The 21,879-nt window shown below is 45.1% G+C and overlaps 1 protein-coding gene across 1 annotated transcript in view; it reads right to left on the reverse strand.

The window, feature by feature from the left end:
• VRK2 (VRK serine/threonine kinase 2) overlaps positions 1-21,879 on the reverse strand; it is a 424,890-nt gene that overhangs the window by 204,582 nt on the left and 198,429 nt on the right. Inside the window, 1 exon segment of the mRNA XM_078649306.1 lies at positions 450-582. Coding sequence (XP_078505432.1) covers positions 450-582 — 133 coding nt within the window.

Raw genomic sequence — 21,879 nt, forward strand, 5'->3', positions numbered from 1 at the left:
ACATGAAAATGAACTTTCGGAAAAAAAATAGCATTTAAATAGTGATGTTTTACTTAATGCCTTATTTATTACTAACACAGTTTTGACCATTTCGACAAAGCGCTTTGAATTAAACGAAAGGCGAGGAGCAGCACTAGAAAAAATTCCACAAACAAATAAGTCCATTAAAACAAAATGTAATTCTGAAAACGTAAGCGTGCAATTTTTTTTCCTGGGCGTCCTTTCTTTTACTTGTAAGGTTGGAATATAATGGCGGTCCCCACGATTGTCACTTCCCATCGTTACGAAAAATGCGCAAGAGGGTCACGGGGGTCAACATAACAGCATTCAATTCAATACCACAGAGACGCAACCAAACTTGATGCTGTTAAAACGCTAGTGTGCGCCAGTTAACTACGCCTGATTATGCATTCCATAATTACAACTTTGAAATTAGATTAAAAAAATACCTGCTCCCCTGTGGGCATCTAAGCTGGTAAATTCTATGGTCCCATTATGGCCCTTCTTCGGATTATCCTTATACGGTTTGTGGGTCCCTTCGGGGCAATATCTATAAGAAAGTCCATAATCTGCAAGATAAACCTGGAAGACATGAGCAGATAAATGAGTAATGCTTTTGTCCTTTGAAAGTGTAACCTTTATAATTAAGTCTTAAGAAACTGATAGGTTACGGACAGCCCTTGGGCTATATTTTATTCAACTAACGGTGCCAGAGGATAAAATATGTACAACTGGGGACTATAACAAACCACCCTTCCACTTCAAATCCACCCCAACTTTACCATAACTCCATAAAGAGGGGAGTTTTAGCCTTTCAGTTTTAATTTTCTCTTCTGCTACCTCGCCCCCAGGTGGATACCTAGGCCTTATAAAACACAATATGTCTTTTATCTGTCCTCTTGGTGTTCATCGGAATCCCTCCTGGTGTCACAAAAAGTACGCACACAAAGGTGAAATCCATATTACTGAACAAGTTTACTAGCAAGGGAGGAATGTAAGACGTATCTTCTTTTAGATAAAACATGAATGTGTTAAATTCGGTATAGTAAAAAGACACAGTTCAAGTTGTGTGATGTTGAATTACACGGATTATTGACCTATAATACTATCGTTTTAAAAAAGTAAAATGCACTTTTTACCACAGAACAACATTACACATAAACGTTTCACATCTTGCTGTGTGAGTACTTCATATACTATTGAAGTTAAGGGAGGGAGAAGAGTTTATTTCACGTCTCTATGCACTAACTTTACACTTTAAGCTCAAAATATGTTTTACTCTGAAAAAATGGAATTAAAACACAAAACTGAAACACAATTTTGAAAGTCTGCACATCCACAAGTTATTAAGCGATGGAAGCAAATATAGGAGTGTCTTAAGAAATAGTCTCCTCCAACTTTACACATCTTCTTTGCTAATATGGGCCTATTCTATGTTACAAAACTGAATACCAAATGTCAAGCTCATTGGAGAGTGTTGAAGCCCAGACATGGGTCCTGTGCACACTGTCACTGGCACCAATCTATAACTGGCTGATGCGTCCCAAGTAGGGCAAACCCGGTCCAGGGTTGCTTGTGTTCCGATTCGGAAGGACCTGGCCTGGCAGTTTGGGCTGGACTGTTCTCATTTGAGCAGGGTCAAGACTGTCTGCATATGGCTGGGTCCAAACTGAGGTGGTATAGTGTGGAAAATAAAGATGGACTGGGATGTGGCCCAACTAATTATCAGTGGCTGAGATTAATACAAGCATTTCATTCATCACTTTTTTGTATACTTTAGGGTGTAAATATTTTTGCTTTGTCAATCCATCGTAGGATCCCACAGTGAGGCAATCAAATTTTCGTAAAAGTATCAACAATCCTGTCTAAAAGATTAAGCTACAGACTGATTCCGCATATTATGGAGTACATCAGCTTTGACTTCCCAAGGCCAGTAGCAGCATTTATATTCAGCCAATTACCAAATAACTTCTTCAGGCGTTCTCCCACGTAGAAATCAATTGAGACTCCACCCACAATTATGACTTTAGGGCAGTGGAATGGATATTATACCAAAAGTTAATAAAGCAAGCAATTAGTGTCCTCTCTTAATATAGTCCAAATTCCAGTCTAAGAAGAGACATGAGGGAACTAGTTCTTGGCAGTCCAAAAAACTGTTTAAAGCTCAAACACTGGGCAAGATCAAGCCATTTGTCAAATTATCTGGGGAATGCTTCAATGCCATAAATTAAAGCGGGCATTTGCTTGGCTGTAATTACCTCAAGTATCAGTGCCACAGAGGGCCCTCTGATGTTCTTTATTGGTCAGCAAAGACATGATTTAATGATGCTGCTTTTATTTTTAAAGAGGACAAATACCTATAATGGCCTCCTTTTTGCTCATGCTAAACCCCGAAGTACATATATATTCTAAAGCTTTTTCTACTTCAAAGTCATAGAAAAAACATTTCTCCTTTTGACGAATTTACAACCAATGATCACAACACTGGTCTAAATGTTGTTAATAGTCAACTTGTCCTCATGGCAAAATAGGGATAATGCATTTAATGATCTTTGGAGCCCAATTTGTGTCCTGTCCAAGAAAATAGTACCATAAAACTGGAACATAAATATTTCCCGGATTAGTGGCAGGCATGAAGAGTGGGAGCGGGGTAAGGGCGAAAAATGCATGCATTTACCAATGCTTGCTCAAAGTGTGCAGCATACAGACTAAACAGCGGGGTAGCAAGTACGCACTAATATCTAGTCTTCATACAAATGTTAGTGTGATAGATAGATGATAGAGAATTTGCTTTAAAAGATTCAACCCTTTTTGCAAGGTCACCACAGAACTTTTTGCCTTCCTCCTGGATTTGTTTATGACCTGTTGTTGGTGGTTTTAGGACTCTGGGCATTTTATCACTGCCAATCAGTGGTAAAGTGCATGTGCTTTCTATGGTAAACTTGGTAAGATTGGTCTACACCTGTTTGACATATTTAAGTTACCCATCAGTCCCTTGTACAGTGGTATCCCATATACCCAGGACCAGTAAATTAAATGCTACTGGTGGGCTGGCAGCGCTGCTTGCGCCACCCACCAAAGTAGCCTTTCAAACCTTTCTCAGGCCACTGCCACAGCAGGGCCTGCGCGTGCAGTTTACTGCAGCTGTGACATGGCACATAAAGTGGTTGCCACGTCTGTAACTCCCCTTTTACTACATATCAGTCACCCCTAAGGTAGGCCCTAGCTGGCCCTATGGACAGGGTGCGGTGTATGTAAAAGGTAGGACATGTGCCTTAACTGTGGGACATGTCCTGGTCAAATCTGTTTATTGGCATTTGCATTTTATAGACATTACAATACATGTGAATTTCCATACAGTACATCACTGAGGTTATGGCCAACGTTCTGCTGTATAGAGCATATTGTGTCCCCTATGCACTGCAGCGTGGTGTATAAGTATTTCCGGAGCTAGCGTATGTGCTAGGGTGTGTCCTTAATCTGGAAGGGCCTGCGTGACCCAGCCCTGTGTACAGAAATGATTTGTATACTAGAACAATAAAACTCCTATCTTTACTAAATCAAAACAAACAAACTGCGACATGGTCATAAATATACAGTAGTTGTTGTCCCCCATCCTGTCCCAGTCCGTCGTCAGCCCCCCTCCCCCCCGAAAACCCCCCTCCCCCCACCCGCACATGCCTCCAACTGCCACCATTCCCCTGCGCTGCAGCACCATGTGTTGCACCGGTCTAGACGTCAGGCGTAGTGTCCGCTGTGTGCCTCCCCAACTGCCAATGTCCCCGGCTAATCTTCTGCCGCTCCCCCACTCGCAATATTTCCTGCCGATTGCAGGGCACTAAGCATGTGTACCCAGCGCTCTGCCATGGGCTCCATGCGAAGCCCCACTGTTTCCTCCCGCCGTATAGCAGTCCATTCCGCCCGAGCCCATGCTTGAAGGGACAGGGTCCAAGCCTGCACGCTAGGTAGGTCCCACGCCTTCCACCTCTTGGTGAGGAGGCGCGTTGCCACTACCATCCCCAGGTCCAAAAATCGGGACGATACCTTATCTTTCGGGGGCCTCTTAAAAAGATGCAAGAGAAATTCAGGCCAATTACAGGGAATGGTGCATCCAGTACATTACGTAAGGAGCCCACGATGTCCCCCCAGTAAGTACCCAGCCCTGTACATCTCCACAGAAGAAGGAGTAGATCGGCGTCCACTTCGCCACACCTTGGACAGGACGCATCCGCTCTGTGGAAGTATCTGTTAATTAAAGCTGGAGTGAGGTAGGCCCTATGAACTATATAGACCTGAATTTGGCGGAAGCGCATGTTCCTGGGAATGAGCACTGGACTTTTGAGGATTTTCTCCCATTCTTTATCTGCGAGTGCTCGCCCAAAATCCTGCTCCCATTTACCCCGCAGTGTGTCCAGATTTATTTCCGTGTACGCTCTCAAGGATGCAGCAAACCATCTGACCAGATGTCTTCCCCCTACCCATGACGTGGAGGTATTGCATAGTGAGGTGCTGTTCAGGCTCTGTCGTGACATCCCCCCACCCCGTCATCATGTGCGCCAAAAGGGAGCGGTGTAGCAGGAACCCCCCTGGAGAAAGACCCTTGTCCGCAACCAGTGTCCCGTATGGTGTCAGTGTCCCGTCTCTGTATAAATCGCCTAGCGTCTGGAGGCCTGCGTCATGCCATCTTTCTAGCATATGGCGCGTAAGGCCCCCCCGCCTCCCGGCGAGCCCTCCAAGGGTACCTTCTGGTGCATAGGGACGTACAGCCCGCGTAAGTTGCAGTGCCCTACGGAAGCATTTGTGTGCCACCGCCAGCAGCAGCGGAGTGGGACGCGCCGGGGCTGCCAGTGGGTGAAATAGCATAAGGATTCGCTCCAGCGTGTATGGGGGATCCCCCATAGCTGTGTCCTCTCTCCCCCTGTTCGCTAGCCAGCGGGCGAGGGACATGCCCTGGTAGTGACAAACAGCCTAGTTGGTATCTCACTGCTGTGAGGCAGCCCTCTCAGACATGCATTGTGTATTCCCTGATATGTGCTTCAATGGTAATTCCTGACATGAGAGGTGTAGCATGATCAAGTTTGGTATGTTTGTAATAGTGGTGATAAAGACTGCTTATTGGTGTTAGCAGATTTATTATTACTATTTTAGGAATGTCACTGTTAGAAGTAGGCATTTCTGTGTGATATGTGCCTTTGTGCCTGCCTGCTGTGCATTGACTGTCTGGTTCTGACTGACAGGGGGAGAGGGGATGTGCATTACCTTCAGCCAGTCCCTGGGGGGTTGAGGGGTGTCCTGCCATGCCTGAGTGTCTCAGCCCAAGGCTGATTAGGCCTGGTCTGCATTTGGAGTGGTGGGAGGAGTAGCACCTACACCTGAATAGGGAAGTGCCTGCCTTCCACAGTGATGGCTCCGCCCCCGTGTGGTGTGCCTGGAGCCAGGGCTTACACTTTGAATGGGGAGTGTTGTGCACTGTAATTATATTTTTAGAGTGCCCCCAGAAATGCTTTAAACTGGGCTCAGGGCCCTGTGCCAGGGCAGAACAAAGACTTTTTGTGCTATAACTCTTGGGGCTTTGACCCCCATGTATGTTGAACTGAAACTGCTTGAACTAAAAGAAGAAGACACTGCGAGCACTGCAGTGTGCCAGGAGGAACCGCTATTTGGGACACACCTGCTGCCTCTTATGTAGCTATAAGGACTTCCACTCTGCTGAGTGACCCTGTGTGCTGGCCTGTCTGTGCCCAGCTATGCCCTGTGTGACCTTTGGGACTTAGCACTGGGCAAGCATTTTATTTTTACAATAAGCGTGTGGTGAGTGCTTCACTCTAAGAACCTGGGGGGAGCAACTGTGGACTCAGCTCCCTGACCAGCATGTGTTGAAAGTGCTGTTGCCATAGCTGCAGTACAGTGTGGTGTTGGCTGCCTATCCAGCACTGTGTGGTGTGCACCAGTTCAATTTCAGCAGGGAGGCTTTGCTGAAGTGGCTCTGTACTGCCAGGACTCGACCGAAGACTGCAGACACACCGGAGACGTCGCTCCGGGGTCTTCAGCCGAGATGCGGAGCTGCCGGAAACCAGGCAGAGGCTGAACCTGGTTGTGGGTCAGACAGCACAAGGAAGCCGAGCCTCACAGGTTCCCATCCGCTATGAGCAGCCGGAGGTGTGGTGTGGGCACCGGAGCCTCCCGGGCCCCGAGAAACCGCCCCTGGTAAAGAGCAACTTTGAGAGGGAGAGTACAGCAAACAGAGGCCAGGTGTGACCAAGCCTGGTTGTGGGCAGGGCCCAATGCCGCAAGAAGTCCAACGGAGCTAAGGCCGGAAGCCACAGAGATCGGGCTGCTCGACCCCGCAGGAGAGATGGGAATCCAAGGACTTCGATAATCCCGGGCCACGGGTGAGTTTGCTTAAGAAGAGGAGGCAAAGGGGGGGGCCTAGGAGAGGTCTCCGCCCGGTTGCTGCCAGGTTACCCTGCAGCAGCTGCCCCTCTGTGTGATCATGGGCATCTGCCTTCCAAGGGTGCAGGCATTGTTGAAATTGAACGCATGGGACCAGGGGAGGTGTACATCGTGTTTGTGAGTCTCCAGCTGCACCACGCGATCACGTGCAGATGCTGCTCCCTTACCTGTGGGGACATTTGACAAACCCACACAGTTAGGTCGGGTGGCAATCCTCGACAGAGGCCCCGATCCTGCTCATGCCAATGGCTGTCACCGTACTGCCTCTACAGAAAAGCGCTGAGGCCCTGGGCGGGTCTATTTCAAGGTACAAGATGGTAATGGGTGCACAAATGTAACTGGGGAACTTATGTGCCATGGCCTCATCTGATAGAAAGTGATTTGTGATACAAAGTGAGTTGTTGATTCCTGTAATATTATAAGTCTTGCATGGTCAGGATCACAGGCCTTCCTCAAGAGTGTACATTATATGCACCGGGAGGTGATGGTGGTATGTACAATATCAGTAATGGTATTTCCTAATAGGTACATGCTGCAAGTGTTACTACGGTACACTGCTAATCAAGTTTCGCATAAGGTGTTACGCTCAGCGTAATCCTACCAGTAGTTACTGGTCAGGCTAATTGTGATGTTTATAACATTGGCCTGATTGGCCTTGTGATTTATGTAATCCATGTGAAGTCATGACAAGTGCCTGGTGGCACAGTATAATAAATGTGATTGTGTTCTAATGTGTTTTTATGGATAATACAAAGGCTATTTTTATATAACCTTGTGTGGAGTTTCTTTTGTGGTGTGCCTAGTGTGTCGCTGCTGTGTGAGTGTTGCGCAAAGGCTTTACACGTTGCCTCTGGGATAAGCCGGACTACTCTGCCAAGCTACCAAGGGGGTGAGCAGGGGTTATCTTCAGTGTGTAACTCCCCAGCCCTGATTAGAGTGGTGGTTCCTGCCTGACTTAGGCGTACGCCCTAGCCAACCAGAAACCCCATTTCTAAAACGTACTAAAACTTTACATGGGCAGAGGCAGTTATCTAGATGTGTGATTTAAAAAAGAAAGAAATTATGGCGATTGGTTACACTTAGGCTATCTGGTTTTAGGTTTAAACCTATAATAACTGATAAAACCCTAGCAAAAGGAAAATAGCTATCACTGGTGTAAACATATAAACACTGAAAAAACACCTTTGCAACCACAAACTAAGTGCCATTCAAAGAAAGGAAAAGATGAGTGAAAGAGATATTTTTATTTCTTCCTGAAGAGGCCAATACAATGTAACTTTTTTATACAAGGTAGCATCAAGAAAGACTTAGCTAACATTACTTTGCTTGAGTTTTGTTGTTTAGGGATGTCACTAAAACATTGTTTCTTCTTCCTACTGCTTTTTTCAGTTTTGTGGACTTTGGTCTAAAGATGCAGTGTTTAGAAGCATGTCTTGGGTCTTATTTAGAAGTTTAGAAGTTTATTTTATTATGCATGATTAATTTAAACCGTTGCATACAAAAGATAAACATTTCTTGTGTTAAACTTATTATATAATAAATGGTTTTACATCGTATTAAAATAACACAAATTATTAAAAACGTTCTGTACATTAGCCTTGCTCATTACTGTTATTTTGAGTATTGCTATTCTTGTTACGTTCCAGTCAGTTCATGTGAAGATTAGTCTTTTTGCGGCTCTTTCCCATATTTTACTCTTTTTGCGGTTATATCGAGGAATTTAATTAGCCGGCAGTTTAGCTGACCAGATCGGGGTTGAAGCACAACATTAGCGCTTGTCTACATGTTCTGGCTTCGTACTGTTTGAGTACTGGCTTTAACAGGGTAACCCCTTATATCTTTTAACGTGTTGCAGATGCATATAACATGAATTGCGTCCTCGACACCGCTGCCGCATAAACGACACTGCTGGGCTCCTTCCTTTCTCTCCCAAGGTGGAAGAAATTGTTTAAAGGGGCCGACCCCAGTCGGAGTTTTAGGAATTTTTCCTTGATGTTAATTTTTAATCTAATTTTCATGTAAAACTGGGGTTTTAATTTGTTATATGTGTGTAGGACCATCCTGCCGTGTGATAGTTTTGCTAATATTTTCTTGTCCTCAATTGCAGATAGTAAACAAGTTGCCTTTGTCACCGTTTTTTTTAATGTTAGATGGTTTGCCTGAACGTCCAACAGTTCTCTTAAACCTAGATGTTTAATAGATTCCTCAAGGTAAACGCGTGCTGGTGATTCTCCTGCATGGGAAATCTCCATCCAAAGTTGGTCGTTCAGGGTTCCCTTTTCATCACCTTTAATTTTGTGCCAACATTTCACAAATGCTCCCATGCGTTCAAGGGACTGTTTTTGGAGCCCAAATTCCAATCGTATTTGGGCCGGGGAGACCATTTTCGGAAGTTGGAAAATTGCTCGGTATGCTTTAGATATTATATTATCGAGAGTTGTTGCATCTTTTCCCTTCAGCGCTTCGCTCCCATAAGTAATCGTTGGCTGGAGTTTTACTTGCAAGATCCTTAATAGAGGGTCGAATGTCAGGTCAGATCACATTTACTCTTTTCATGAACCCCCTAATGTCTTTGTATTACATAATTATGGATTTTCACTTTCAAAATTGCCACCCTTGCTACTCTCCCTTCTTTATATTGTTCCTTCTCCTATGTCCCACACCCCTTATTTATTGGCAGGTGACCAGCTATATTTTTCATCCTTTTTGCATTTCCTCTGGTTTATTTATTTCTCTCTGTTTTTCCCATACTTGGATTTTGCTTTAACTCCTATATTAGTCTTTTCTCTATATCATTATCTAGAGTCCCACTCTCTTCATACTTCGCAACCTCACTCAATGATCTGCTTTTCTCTCTTCCCTCAGCATCTTCTCCTCTATATGTTCTAGGGAACTTCATCTTCAATTACCTTCACCCACACAAGTACTTCTTTTCTTTCTATTCTTCCCTCCATTTTAACCCTGTACCTCCAATATCAATCTAATTTGCTGCTAAGCCCCATCCTTCGTCTGAATCATCTATTCCGCTACATCCCTCTAAGCACTTTTTCAATCTCTTTAACTTCTTCTGCTTCTACCATCCCCAACTATCTGAACACATACTTTCAATATGATTTTCGCTCGATGAATATGACTACTATGGCCCAAACCAGCTCATTTTGCCTGCCTCAATCTGATACTTGGTCCAATTAGTCAACTAGTTAAAACTGTACAGATTTTCTCTTCTGCCTCACAGTCTGTATGACTCCCATGGTCTCCACTATCACTCAATCTATCCACTATGGTTTGCTTCTTCTCCTTGCTGTAAATGGCTATCCCTATGGAAGTGGTAGTTAAAAACATGCACACCCGTCGAAAACACGGTCTATTGTTTTTTTTATCCTGCCTAGGATTCTGGTCCTTTTTCTCCAAGCAAACCAGAATGATTCAAAATTTTTTCCTCACCTCGGCCCATGCATCGGTCTGCTATCAATTACCTTCTTGCTACCCCTTAGCCAAATATCCCTCTTCTATTTCTGCATCGGAATGTTTCACCTTGAAAATCGATTTCACTTTGGCTTTACCTCTGTTGCCATTATCATCTGAATTGCAAAAACAAATATCTACTTTCCTTTGTTCTCCTGTATTTCCGACTGAGAGCTCCACTTTTTTCTTGGGCAGAATAATCCTATTGTGGCCCACTCTAATCCCATCCCAAGCTCTCATTATTGAACTTTACTCTGTTTATTTCTCTGTTCTTTTTAATAGTTCCTTTGAATCTGGTTCCTTGTCTTTTACTCTAATAAAACTTTACATTTCCATCCTACTCCTGATACTCCATTTTTTTTCTAAAGAATCTTGAACACACTGAGCACCATTAATTCTCTGTTTTCCTTGATTCTAACTCCATGTTTCCTCCTCATCAGTCACACCTTCCCCCTTCTCACTCGAGGGACTCTGCTTTTCTTGCTATTTCTAATCACCATCACTACCCTAGTCACTCTAAATTATCCTGGCTGCACTCTCGTTCTGTGAGATCTATTTGCTGACTTCAGTACAGTTGGCCAATGCCTTCTACTCTCCACTCTATCCTAGTTTGGACTCTCGTGGCTCTTTCTTGATTCCGCTAAGTCAGTGCCTGCCTTCCTCTGAATCTTGGCCTAATTTCTCTACGCCATTTGTCCTCTTCTTTATGGATTATGCCAGGGGTCGGTGCTGGGCTCCCTCCTCTTTCCATCTATATACTTCCCACCCCTGTCAGGGATCAATGCTTCTTCTAGTCTTTCTCACACTTTTACGCAGATAACTTCCAAAACTTCATCTCCTTTTCATCACCATTCTTTATGGTACAGTTTCCTCTATTATTTCGGCAAAAAACACCTGGATGTCCTTGCATACACTAAAACTCGGCACCAAAAAACGAATTCTTTTCTACGCCTTAGCTTTTCATTATTCTTCTCGTCCTCTTTTTCTCCCTCATATCTTTCCTTTCCTCCCATGGAGTAAATCCTTCTCCTTGCACATTTCCACTATTCTCGTTCTTGAAGCTTTCAACTCAAAACCCTTCACAACAATCACTAACCTCCAACATTTCAGGCTACTAAAACTCTTAGACTCACTGTTATCTTATCCAGTCTTAACTATGGTTCCAGTAATCTAATCAGCATTCTTTCAATTCACTTGTTCCTCAAAAACTGGTATTTAATTCTGTCTTCCTCTTCTCTTCATAATTTCTCTTGCTGCGAGGCTCTTTTCCACTTTCTCTCGTCACTTGATGCCTTTCCATTATCACTCCAATTCTTCTTCTTGTGCATTGTCTTCAAATGTATCAATCCCTACATGCTTACGTCACTAGTTCAACTATACACTCCTACTTTATGCGTTTTTTTGCCTCCCAGTTTACACTGGTTTGTCTTCCTTCTCAGTGTGCCCCTTGACGGTATACATCGTTCGTTCTTCTTGGCACTTGCCCCTAACCTGTGTAAAGCCCTCCCTGCCTCTGTATGTTGGTCGTCCTCCTTATACATCCTTCAGCTACTCTGAAATCCCATCTCCTTCATGAAGCATTACCTTAAACTTTTGTGCATCCTTATTATGTTATTCATTATGCAATGTTTTACTCATTACTGTTCTCTCTACGGCACTTTGGCAAAAACTTTTAATAAATCAAACGAAGGGAAACAAATGACATCTAAGGAAGACAAAGACATAGTAATTACTTAAGTGCGATCTCTGATAGTAGGACTTGAAATGAGTGTGGTGAGGACAGCAAGGTACTGTGTGGCCAATAACAAAATACAGAAGGCATTTGAGTGCCCTAAGTGCATGTAAATCTTCCTGAGAGATGGTTGGATTTGGTATTTTCTGACTTTTGATATGCATGGAGAAGTATCCTAGTACTACATGAAGTTGGCAGAACATTATTCCAAGTGACTAAAAGTACTCATAATGTGCAACATCTTTACTCGAAATTCCCAGAAGGTAAGTACGTACAGGTAGGATTTACGTGCTTTGGAATTAAGTGGGTGTCCAATGAGGAGGGATTCATTTTGCTACAATAAGATTAGAAAACTAACATTTCTTAGATCATTGTGAGACCGATGGTCAAGTACAAACGCTCATGACACACTTCGATGGATTACAGATTTCAGGGTCAGTGGGAAAAGGATGGAATTGCTTAGATTCCTCACTGATATTCCTTGTTTCACAAGCCTACTCTTCTGCATCAGTCGTTATGAAATAAGGTGACTGGCACATGAAAGATCAACACAAAGTTACACCATCTAAAATCAATGTAAATTCAAAATAATGTTTCATTGTCAATCTAAGAGTGTAGTCCTATCAAAAGAGGATGGACGGCAAAGAAACCTCCAGAGTAGACTTCCAATATAGAATTTCAACAGGATTTTGTAATAAACAAAAAATGCTGGTTAAATAAATGTGTGCTATTAAAAAGTGGAGACTAAAACAGGGCCAAACGCAAAGAGCACCGGATTGCAAGAAGAAAGGCGAGGCCTCTGACTTTGTTTACAGTATATAAATGCTCAAATCCTGAAATAAACAGAAGCAGCTAATCAAAGCAGAAAGTGTTAGACAACAGCTTTGCTTAGTGACATATGTGCAATACCCAAAAGAGAAAAAACATCGGAGGCACCAGAGATTACCAAAAGCCCTGCAATGGTTCACCCTGGAGTATAGATGAAGAATGCCATGGAGACTTGAATGGAAAGGGCAGTCAAAAATACAGTTGTAGCGCCAATCAAAACCAGGAACTAACAAAGAGTTTGTAGCAATCTCTCCACCATAATGTGTAGCAATTTGACCTGACGCTTGACCAGTTTCATGTCCAGCAAAAATCTTCCCATCCACCTGATTTTGAGCGTGGATAAATAATCTTTAGCTTGGTCCAATCCTTGGCCTTTCCTTTTTTCCCCATTTCTTTGGTCACTGTCCAATCAAACCAAGTGCAGGGCATGGTCTAATACCTTGGTGGAAAATTGTAGATCTACATTGTCTCTCTTCCCTCTTTTTTAATCTCCTCAATGATCATTTGAACTACTGGAGAGTGTAGGTCCAAATGGTAGAATCAACCACTGAAAGACCGTGCCTGCCAACCACCTCTGTTATTCTCTGCTACCTTTTGTTCTTCGGATCCCTAGGTGCAAATAGAGGCTTTGAGGCAAAACCTATGATCCAGATAAGAAAATTAAATATTGTCAGGCTCGAATACTATCGTCTAATATCAGTAGAGTACCCAATGTGACCCAAGAAGTGCTAAATATTTCAAAGTACTCACTAAGGCAGGCTGTTTGCAGGATTTGCATTAAAAACACTGGTAAATTTGTTTTTATTATTTAATTTTGGACACGTTTTAATATTTCTAGTTGAACATTTATTTTACTGTTTCCATATACAAATTCTAAATCAGGGTCTCCAACATTTTCTGTAATAAGAGCTACTAATGTTTACTAAAAATTATGCTGCGCTGCTAATTGTATTAGTCTTCTATAGTGACCACATCAGACAAGACTACATAAGCTGCCAGCCTACACAGGTCAGCGGTGATCACCTTTGTGCATCAGGCAGAGTTGCCAGTAATAATGCAAAAAAGGCTTGATCTATATGGAATGAAAAATACATGGGTAATGCACAACAGCCCTAGTATCAAAGCCCCTGGCGTCAACGTTATAGTAAGAGTAATAAGTCTCCCCACATCACATAATTTATCACTCAAAAAGCTTTAAATATAATTTGGACATTCAAACATTTTTCTCCAAACATTAGCTTAAAAGTTCTGAAAATAAACATTTTGATCTTGAATACACGTTTTTCAATTTTGGTATGCTTAATTCAACCAAGGAAAAGCCTCTAATTTAGTTGGCTGGACTGCACACAGGAATCTACTCGTTGAAGAATCCTGTTGTAAATATACCTAAAAGGTATTGCTGGAAATGTATACATTTTTGTGGCGCAAATGGCATTGACACTTAACATTTGCAAAATTAATAATATATTGCTTTTCAAATTATACTAAACGTGTTATTCTAAAATCTCTTGCTAGAAATGACGAACTTTAGAGTATATAGTGAAAATAACATCTAGGGTTTATTTTAATTTAATAAAGTACCTTTGTTTAGCACACATTGTGGTTGTTGAAGTGAACACGTGTCATTTTGTCCCGTCTGGTTTGTGACGAGGACGTTTTCTAAGATCCTGGAGTCATTGTAATTATATACTCAAGAGACACTTTTATTATTACCCCCTAGCTAGAAGAAGGGGGCTTGGCTAGCCAATCAGGATGCTCCTTTTGCTGACTTTATGGAACATTACAGACCCGCAAAGGAAGAATTTTGTGCTGCCTGAAGTGTGGTGGGGGTCAAGGAACAGGAATGGTCTTACATGTCAGGAAAATAAACTGCTCTATTCTCCCAGGGCACTCCCTCAGCCTCTTCAGGAGCAGCCGATTTGCTCATGGCTCCTCCGGGTTCTTCCCTTGCTGCTGCTGATAGGGAAGCCCGGTCTGTGGAACTTTTTTTATGCTTTTCTACGTTTTATTTGGCTGATTTGTGCTTTCCTCTCAGCAAAATCAAAGGGAAGAGCCGGACAGCCAAGTGTGAAAGGACAGAAGAGTTGGAAGGAGCAATGCATGATTTCGGGTAATGGATCCCGGGGGGACTTGGCACGAGTCGGTGTCCCCCTGGGATATTTCGCGCGATAGGATATCCCGCACGGCGTGATTGGCTGTTGGAGGAATGAGGAGGGGCTGTTTCGTGGGCGGGAGCGGGAGGGCGACGTCACTCGACAGGAGTGAAGGAGTGGTGGCGTCGTGTTTTTTGTCAGCTGTGAGGAATTCCGGTCAGCGTTTTTGACAGTTTAACGCTGTACCGGCGTTTTAACCTTCGGGAGGCGCTGAGAGGCGATGTCGGCAGAAGCGATGCCAGAGAGGCAGTGAGAGCGCTGGTGGCAGTCGGGCCATAATTAAAAACAACGTAGCCTTCCATGACTTTGTGATGTCTAGAAGGCCTGTATGGGTTTTTATTACGGAAACCTGGGCCACTGAAACCTCAGGACACGACCTTCTAATGGCAATCCCGGAGGGCTATGCATTGCACAGATTTGACAGAGATAAGCGAAGGGGTGGAGGATTGGCGATTCTCTACCAGTCGCACCTTACCTGTCGTATTAATGCTCTGTCTGAACCATCCGACCCCTTCCAGGTACTGCATTTCTTTATTTCCTCATCTCATCAGCATCCTTGGTAGGCCTTCTTATGTATAGGCCCCCAGGCCCTAGATCAAATTTTAGCAGTGACCGGTTCAGAATCCTGGAACCATATGTTGGCAAGCCCCACTTTACTATTTTAGGGGACTTAAACTTTCACCTAGATGACCTCACCTCTAAAGACATCTCTTCCTTGGTTGATCCCCTAGAAGCTTGTGGCTTTTTTCAACTGGTAAAAGGTCCAACTCACCGGGCAGGCCACACGCTGGATGGGGTTTTTTCCAACGACCCCAGGGTTAAGACGGGTACGCCTGAACCTCTCGTCTGGACAGACCACCTGGCAGTACCTATAGAACTGACCCTTTCTCACTCAGACCCATCCAAGAAGGGACAGGCTCAGGGAGAGGGTAAAAGGAACTATAAAAACATCACTAATGATTCCCTAGCCCCTCTCATTAGTTCTGTCTCCCTGCCGTCAGACCCAGAGAAGGCAGCACAAAAACTTGCCAATTCCATCGTTGGAGCAATAGATATTCTAGCTCCAGCTATACGCCGATATTCAGCGAGGCGCAGGCCCTCCGCCCCCTGGTTCACTGAGCCACTTAGGCTGATGAGACAGGGTTGCAGGAGGCAGGAGAGAAAATGGAGGAAAACATGGGACACTATGGACAGAGAGACTCATAAACGACTGTCAGGTGAATATAAGGCCACGGTCATCAAGACAAAGCAAGAATTCTTCTCTGACCTCACAACTTCCCTCACCTCATCGAAGGAGCTGTTTAAGGTAGTGGACTCCCTCTGCTCACTACAAGTTCCCGATCCAGTGATAGGATCGCAGGAGCTCTGTGACAAGATCTCAACCTTTTTCTTTGCTAAAATCGATGAGATCTCCGTTAATCTGGAAATGCAGAAAAAATCACTTGGGAACCACATTATCCAGGCTCTCACAAACTTTGAAGCCTGGTCTAAAGATCCTGCCAAGACCCTCTCTAACTTCCCACCGATCACCCTTGATAACCTTAACTCACTGTTGAATAGGACCAAATCTTCCTCTCCTTTGGACCCCTGTCCTCTCAAAGTGATGAAGGAGTGTAGGGACACATTACTCCCCCCTTTATTGGAGGTAATGAATAGTGCCCTGTCGCAGGGGGGTTTTCCTTCAGTCTGGAAAAAAGCGATCGTCAAGCCGCTACTTAAAAAGCCCTCCCTTGACCCCGCAATCTTAAAGAATTTCAGACCCATCTCCCTACTTCTTGCCCCCGCCAAAATGCTTGAGGCCCACCTGAACTCGCACTTGTCTGCCTTCCTGTACTCCTATGGGTTTTTAGATCAGACCCAGCATGGGTTCAGGAAATTCCATAGCACGGAGTCTGCGCTCACCATGGTGACAAATAACATCAGAATGAAAGTGGACCAGGGACAGACAACGCTGCTGGTTTACTCGATCTGACCGCAGCATTCGACACCCTATCTCCCTCGATCTTAACATCTCGTTTGAGGGAGATAGGAGTGGAGGGGCCAGCTTTGAGCCTTCTGTCCTCCTTTTTAGACCTTAGAGAACAGAGGGTCAAACTGGGAGAATACCTCTCCCCTGCTAAATCTCTGCAATGTGGGGTACCACAGGGGTCGGCTTTAAGCCCGACCTTATTCAACATTTATGTGGCCCCTCTAGCGAGATTAGTAAAAGCGCAGGGAATGGAGGTGGTGTCGTACGCAGACGACACTGAGATAATGGTGTCGCTGACCCAATCGGTTAGCGCCTCCGCGTTCAGCTTCAGGAGTTGTATGCAATCAGTCTCTGACTGGATGATACTCAATTCCTTGAGGCTGAATGGCGATAAGACCGAGGTGCTGATCTTTGGAAGGGACCAGGATGTGTTGTCAAATGAATGGTGGCCTCCATCCTTGGGAACCTGCCCGGTCCCCTCTCATTCAGCTAGAAACCGTGGGGTCATTTTTGATACCTCGCTGGCAATGACCCTTCAGGTCAATAGAACGGTGGCCACCTGTTGGGGAGTTGTCAAAATTCTCCGACGAACAGTGCATTATCTTTCCCCGCAAGCTAGGAAACAGACAGTGGTTGTGTTGGTCGGTTCAAGATTGGACTATTGCAACGCACTGTATGCAGAGATCAATAAGGGACTGATTCAACGCCTCCAAACAGTACAGAATGCGGCAGCAAGATTTGTACTAGACATTCCCTACTCTTCCTCTGCGACACTAGCCAGAAAGAGCCTTCATTGGCTTACGATAGAGCACCGTATTTCTTTTAAAATCATTTGTCTAGTGCATAGGGCTCTGAGAGCTGGAACATCTGATGGGTTGGGATCACTTCTCTCTGGTTATGTCCCCAGCAGATGTTTACATTCATCACAACTGAATCTCTTGGTGATCCCTCGGACTAAGAAGACTAGATGGGGAGGAAGAGCTTTCTCTAAAGTTGCCCCTCGTCTTTGGAATGCACTCCCTTTGGAGCTTAAGTCCCTATCCTCACTGCCCCTCTTCAAAAAGGCCCTCAAAACATGGTGTTTCAGGAAAGCCTACTAGTAGTTAGCTCTCTGTTAATGTAAACATCTTTTGTTAGGCGCCTTGATGCCCATTGGGCTGAGTACGCGCGTTATAAATTTGCTTTCATTTCATTTCTTTTTAAAGACTCGCCGAGCGCGCTCTGTGGGAAGGGGTGCTCGAGGCAAGAAGGCAGTAATGCGCTCCGCATCCGACCCAGGTATGAGATGGGGAGGACAGGTTCTGCTGGCACCTCAGGCAAAGAAAAAAGCTGGAAAAAGGAGTGGGAAATGCAGCACTAGTGAGGAGAACGGTCAGCAGCAAGTCAATATAATTGAAGGGGCGCCTTTGGATGTTTGTACTTCAGGAGCCAGAGTGCCTACACAGTCACCAGGAATAAGGATTATACACCAAGAGGCAGCATTGTCAGGAAGGTTGCCTACAGTACATTATGTTATAGGGCAGGATGATGCCAGGATTGACATAGCGCCTGAGGTTTGGTCTGGAGGCCCCGTGACTGCATTAGTTGATTACCCCACTGACAGTGATGAAGAGGAGGAGGGGCAAGAGGATGTTGCTGGGGTTGGGCTTGCTGGTTGCGGTGAGGCAGCTTTCCCTATCCACAGCATGCAGGTTCAGGAGCGAGCAGAGCATCAGGAGGTCCTACTGCCTCAACCGAGAGGCCCCCCCCGAGGGTGAATTTTGGGCTGGTCTACAGTCAGGAGGATGATGATGTCAACACGGCGGTATATGACTTTCAGGCAGAAGAAGGGGCTTGTGGGGGCACTGTTGGTGAGGCAAGTTCTTCGTGAATGGGTGGTTGTGGCGCAACTGGGGCTAATAACATGGACTGTGAGGTGGTGGCGGTCTTTCCAGAACCCAGGCCACCGCCGCGTCTTCCACAGGTGGAGTTTGACTCGGATATGGGTCCGCAACAGGGGCAGTGGGTATGGGTGAAACACGCTGCTTTGCCCAAGAAGGTATTAGCTGGAACAAATAAGGATCAGGTTAAAGGTAAGTTGAGAGCGTTCCTCGCTGGAGCGGCGGGAACTTGGTAGCGGACCCTGGTTGCAGATCTGTGGCTCAGAGTTCTATTCCTATTATAGCGAAGCAAAATGCAGCTTTGGGTGCATCACAATATACCCAAAGCGAATCTGGTGCGGATTTTGGGTCATCGGCCGGGCGCTCACAACAGAGGCCTGTGTCCAATTGGGTAAGATATGATGGTGACAGTGGAAATGGCTCCATGCCGAGCACAAGTTTTGCGGATAATGAATTTCATGATGTTTACGGTGGTGAATATGTTGATTTTGACAAAGAAAATGTGGAGAATCCAAGGGAGTGGGTGTTGAGGGCGGCTCCTGGTTTGGGCGGTCAGGAGTTTGAGGTGAGGGGGGGGTCATCTCACGTCTTCTAGTGTGTTTCAGAGAACTGGAGCGGTTTTCTCTGCAGCTCGGGGACGGCGTGGCGGACATCATCAACGTGATGGTCTTAAAGAATTTCAGCAAAGGGCTACACAGCTGCCATCAGGTAAGGAAGACTGGTGGGCTGCATGGACACGGCCTTTGGCGAGCGGCCCACGTGTGGGGCCTGGGGAGGGTGGTACTGAGGGGATTGCAAAGGTTCAAAGAGATTTGGGCACGGTGCCACAGGGTGCACAGCAGTCAATTTTGGGGTCTGAGGGTCAGATGGAAGGGGGTGGGGGGCAAGCCCTGATTCGTCTTTAGGTAGTTCTTTGCAGAGTGAGAGTCAAGGGTGTGGTCGTACAAAACTACCTTATATGGTTGTGGCCATGCCCTTGGGCACCCACTTGTCGCAAAGGACGAGACAAAGAATTTGGAGTCATGACTATGTGGATATTTTCCGGCTCTTACATAGGGATCTGTAGGCTAGAGAGGGATCGAAGGAGGAAGAGCTGGAGTTGTCCCGCCGCCCAAAAGTGCCTGAAACAATAGAAAACTGGACGGCTGCTTTCATAATCTATGCAAGTGTATATTGTGAGCGGTATCCAGAAAGGGCGGTGGCATTGTTCAAGTACATAGACATCATCAGGAGGGCACATTTGCAGGCGGGAGGCTACGCCTGGTTGAATTACGACGAAGAATTTAGGGCCAGAGTGAGTCTGTTTAACGGCAAACCATGGGGGGAGGTGGACCAGGAGTTGTGGCTCCAATGGTTGTCAGGGCATCAGTCATCAACCACGATCCATACGGCCAGTGGCCTCCCCATAACATATCGGCCCTTTCTTCAGCGTCCCGCTCTACTGGGGGCGGGAGGTTTGGGAAGAGGACAGTTGCCTGCCACGGGAGCGTGTTGGGGCTTCAATCGGGGCTAATGTGTGTGACAATATTGCAAATTCAAGCATGAGTGTGCTCAGTGCGGCGGTAGACACGTCATATTCCAGTGTTTTCCCAATCAACACCAGTGGGACCACGGGAGGGGGCAGAGAGGACGAGGGACCCTTCCACCTCTTGTACCAAAAGGCTCCTACCTCAGTTAGGCTTCGAGCTATGCTGAAATATCTGGAGGTCTACACGGATAAGGCAGCAGCGGTTAAGTTGTTCTGGGGTTTTAGGATAGGTTTTCGGATTGGGTACCAAGGTCCTCGAGTACAGCGTTGGGCTGAAAACTTAAAATCAGCAAAGGAATTACCTCGTGTGGTCCGAGCTAAATTGGATAAGGAATTGGAACTGGGCAGAATAGCGCGTCCTTTTTCTCACTGTCCCCTGCCTAATTTGATGGTCTCACCTTTGGGGGTTATTCCAAGAAAACCCAGGGCGAGTTTCGGCTCATTCACCATCTGTCCTGGCCGGAGGGTCAGTCGGTAAATGACTTCATCTCGGCGGATGACACGGCGGTGTCATATGCCTCAGTTGATGATGCTTTGCGTCTGGTTCGCTTGGCTGGAGTGGGGGCGCAACTTGCAAAATATGATGTTCAGGCGGCGTTTCGTTTGTTGCCTATCCACCTCATGGATTTTGAGTTATTGGGAATGTATTTTGAAGAGGCATTCTATGTATATCGTGTGTTGCCCATGGGTTGTTCCATTTCGTGTTCCCTTTTTGAGACTTTTAGCAAGTTTTTGGAATGGTGTGTGATACGGAAATCTGGGCATGCGGCAGTTTGTCACTACTTGGACGATGTTTTGTTTATTGGACAGGCAGGAATTGAACAATGCAACAAAGTTTTGGCTTGTTTTCAGGAGATTATAGGCAACAAAAAGGGACCCCCTGTTAGGTTTGGAAGAACTCCTAGGACAGGGCAATAACGCAATGTAACAAATTCCTAGGCAGTTAGGGTATAATTGACATGCTGACTGGTCAAAACATTAGGGAAAAAGGTGATAACCCTGGCTCCGTGCAGAACATAACACAATTTAAAACATGGATATTTCTTTTATTCTATTTATTTTTATAAAAAAAAGTGAAACAAGTTGAATATAATACATATTTAACACATATATCTCTGGAGTTAAAAAGAAGGGTACATAACAATTTTGATACAGTGATTAGACCCTATGTAACGATGGGTATGAGCCGATTTCAGGCAAACTTGCGGGCATTTCATTTTATAGTCAGTTATTGTTAGGTAAGGTAGTACAGGTTAGGTTTTTGTTGCGGAGGATGCTGAAGGGTTTTGGGCGAAGCAAGGTTCATGTTAAATCTTTGAGAGAACCTATTACATTTGACCTGTTGAGGCGGATTTTAAACGTTCTGCCTAGTTGTTGCTATGGCGAATGGGAATTAGTTAGGTTCAGGTTGTGCATGGTCTGGTTGTTCTTTGGTGCTTTCCGGATTTCGGAACTATTGGGTTTAAGGCACCAGACTGGGATCCAGACATCGGATATCAAAATTTTGGGAGAGAGTGTTTTACAGATCAGGCTGAGACAGTCAAAGACAGACCAAACAGGGGTTGGAACTTGAATAAAATTGGGAGGGGGTGGGGTGGTGGGTTGTTGTCCATTGGAGGAGTGGGAGTCATTTTTAAAGTCAAATGTTTTTCGTTCTGGGGTAATTTTTTGTCATGATCAAGGGGGGCAGTTGACTTGTTTTCAGTTTTTATCCGTACTGAGAAAAGGTCTATCATTGGTGGGGGAAAATCCACAATGCTTCGGGACCCATTCTTTTAGAGTAGGTGCTGCTACGGAAGCTGCCAGACTGGGTTGGGGGAGGGAGGAGATACAGCGCATTGGAAGGTGGAAATCAAACTGTTGCTACAGAT

The sequence above is a fragment of the Lissotriton helveticus genome, chromosome 6 (assembly GCF_964261635.1).
Source record: "Lissotriton helveticus chromosome 6, aLisHel1.1, whole genome shotgun sequence".
NCBI classification, from domain to species: Eukaryota; Metazoa; Chordata; class Amphibia; order Caudata; family Salamandridae; genus Lissotriton; species Lissotriton helveticus.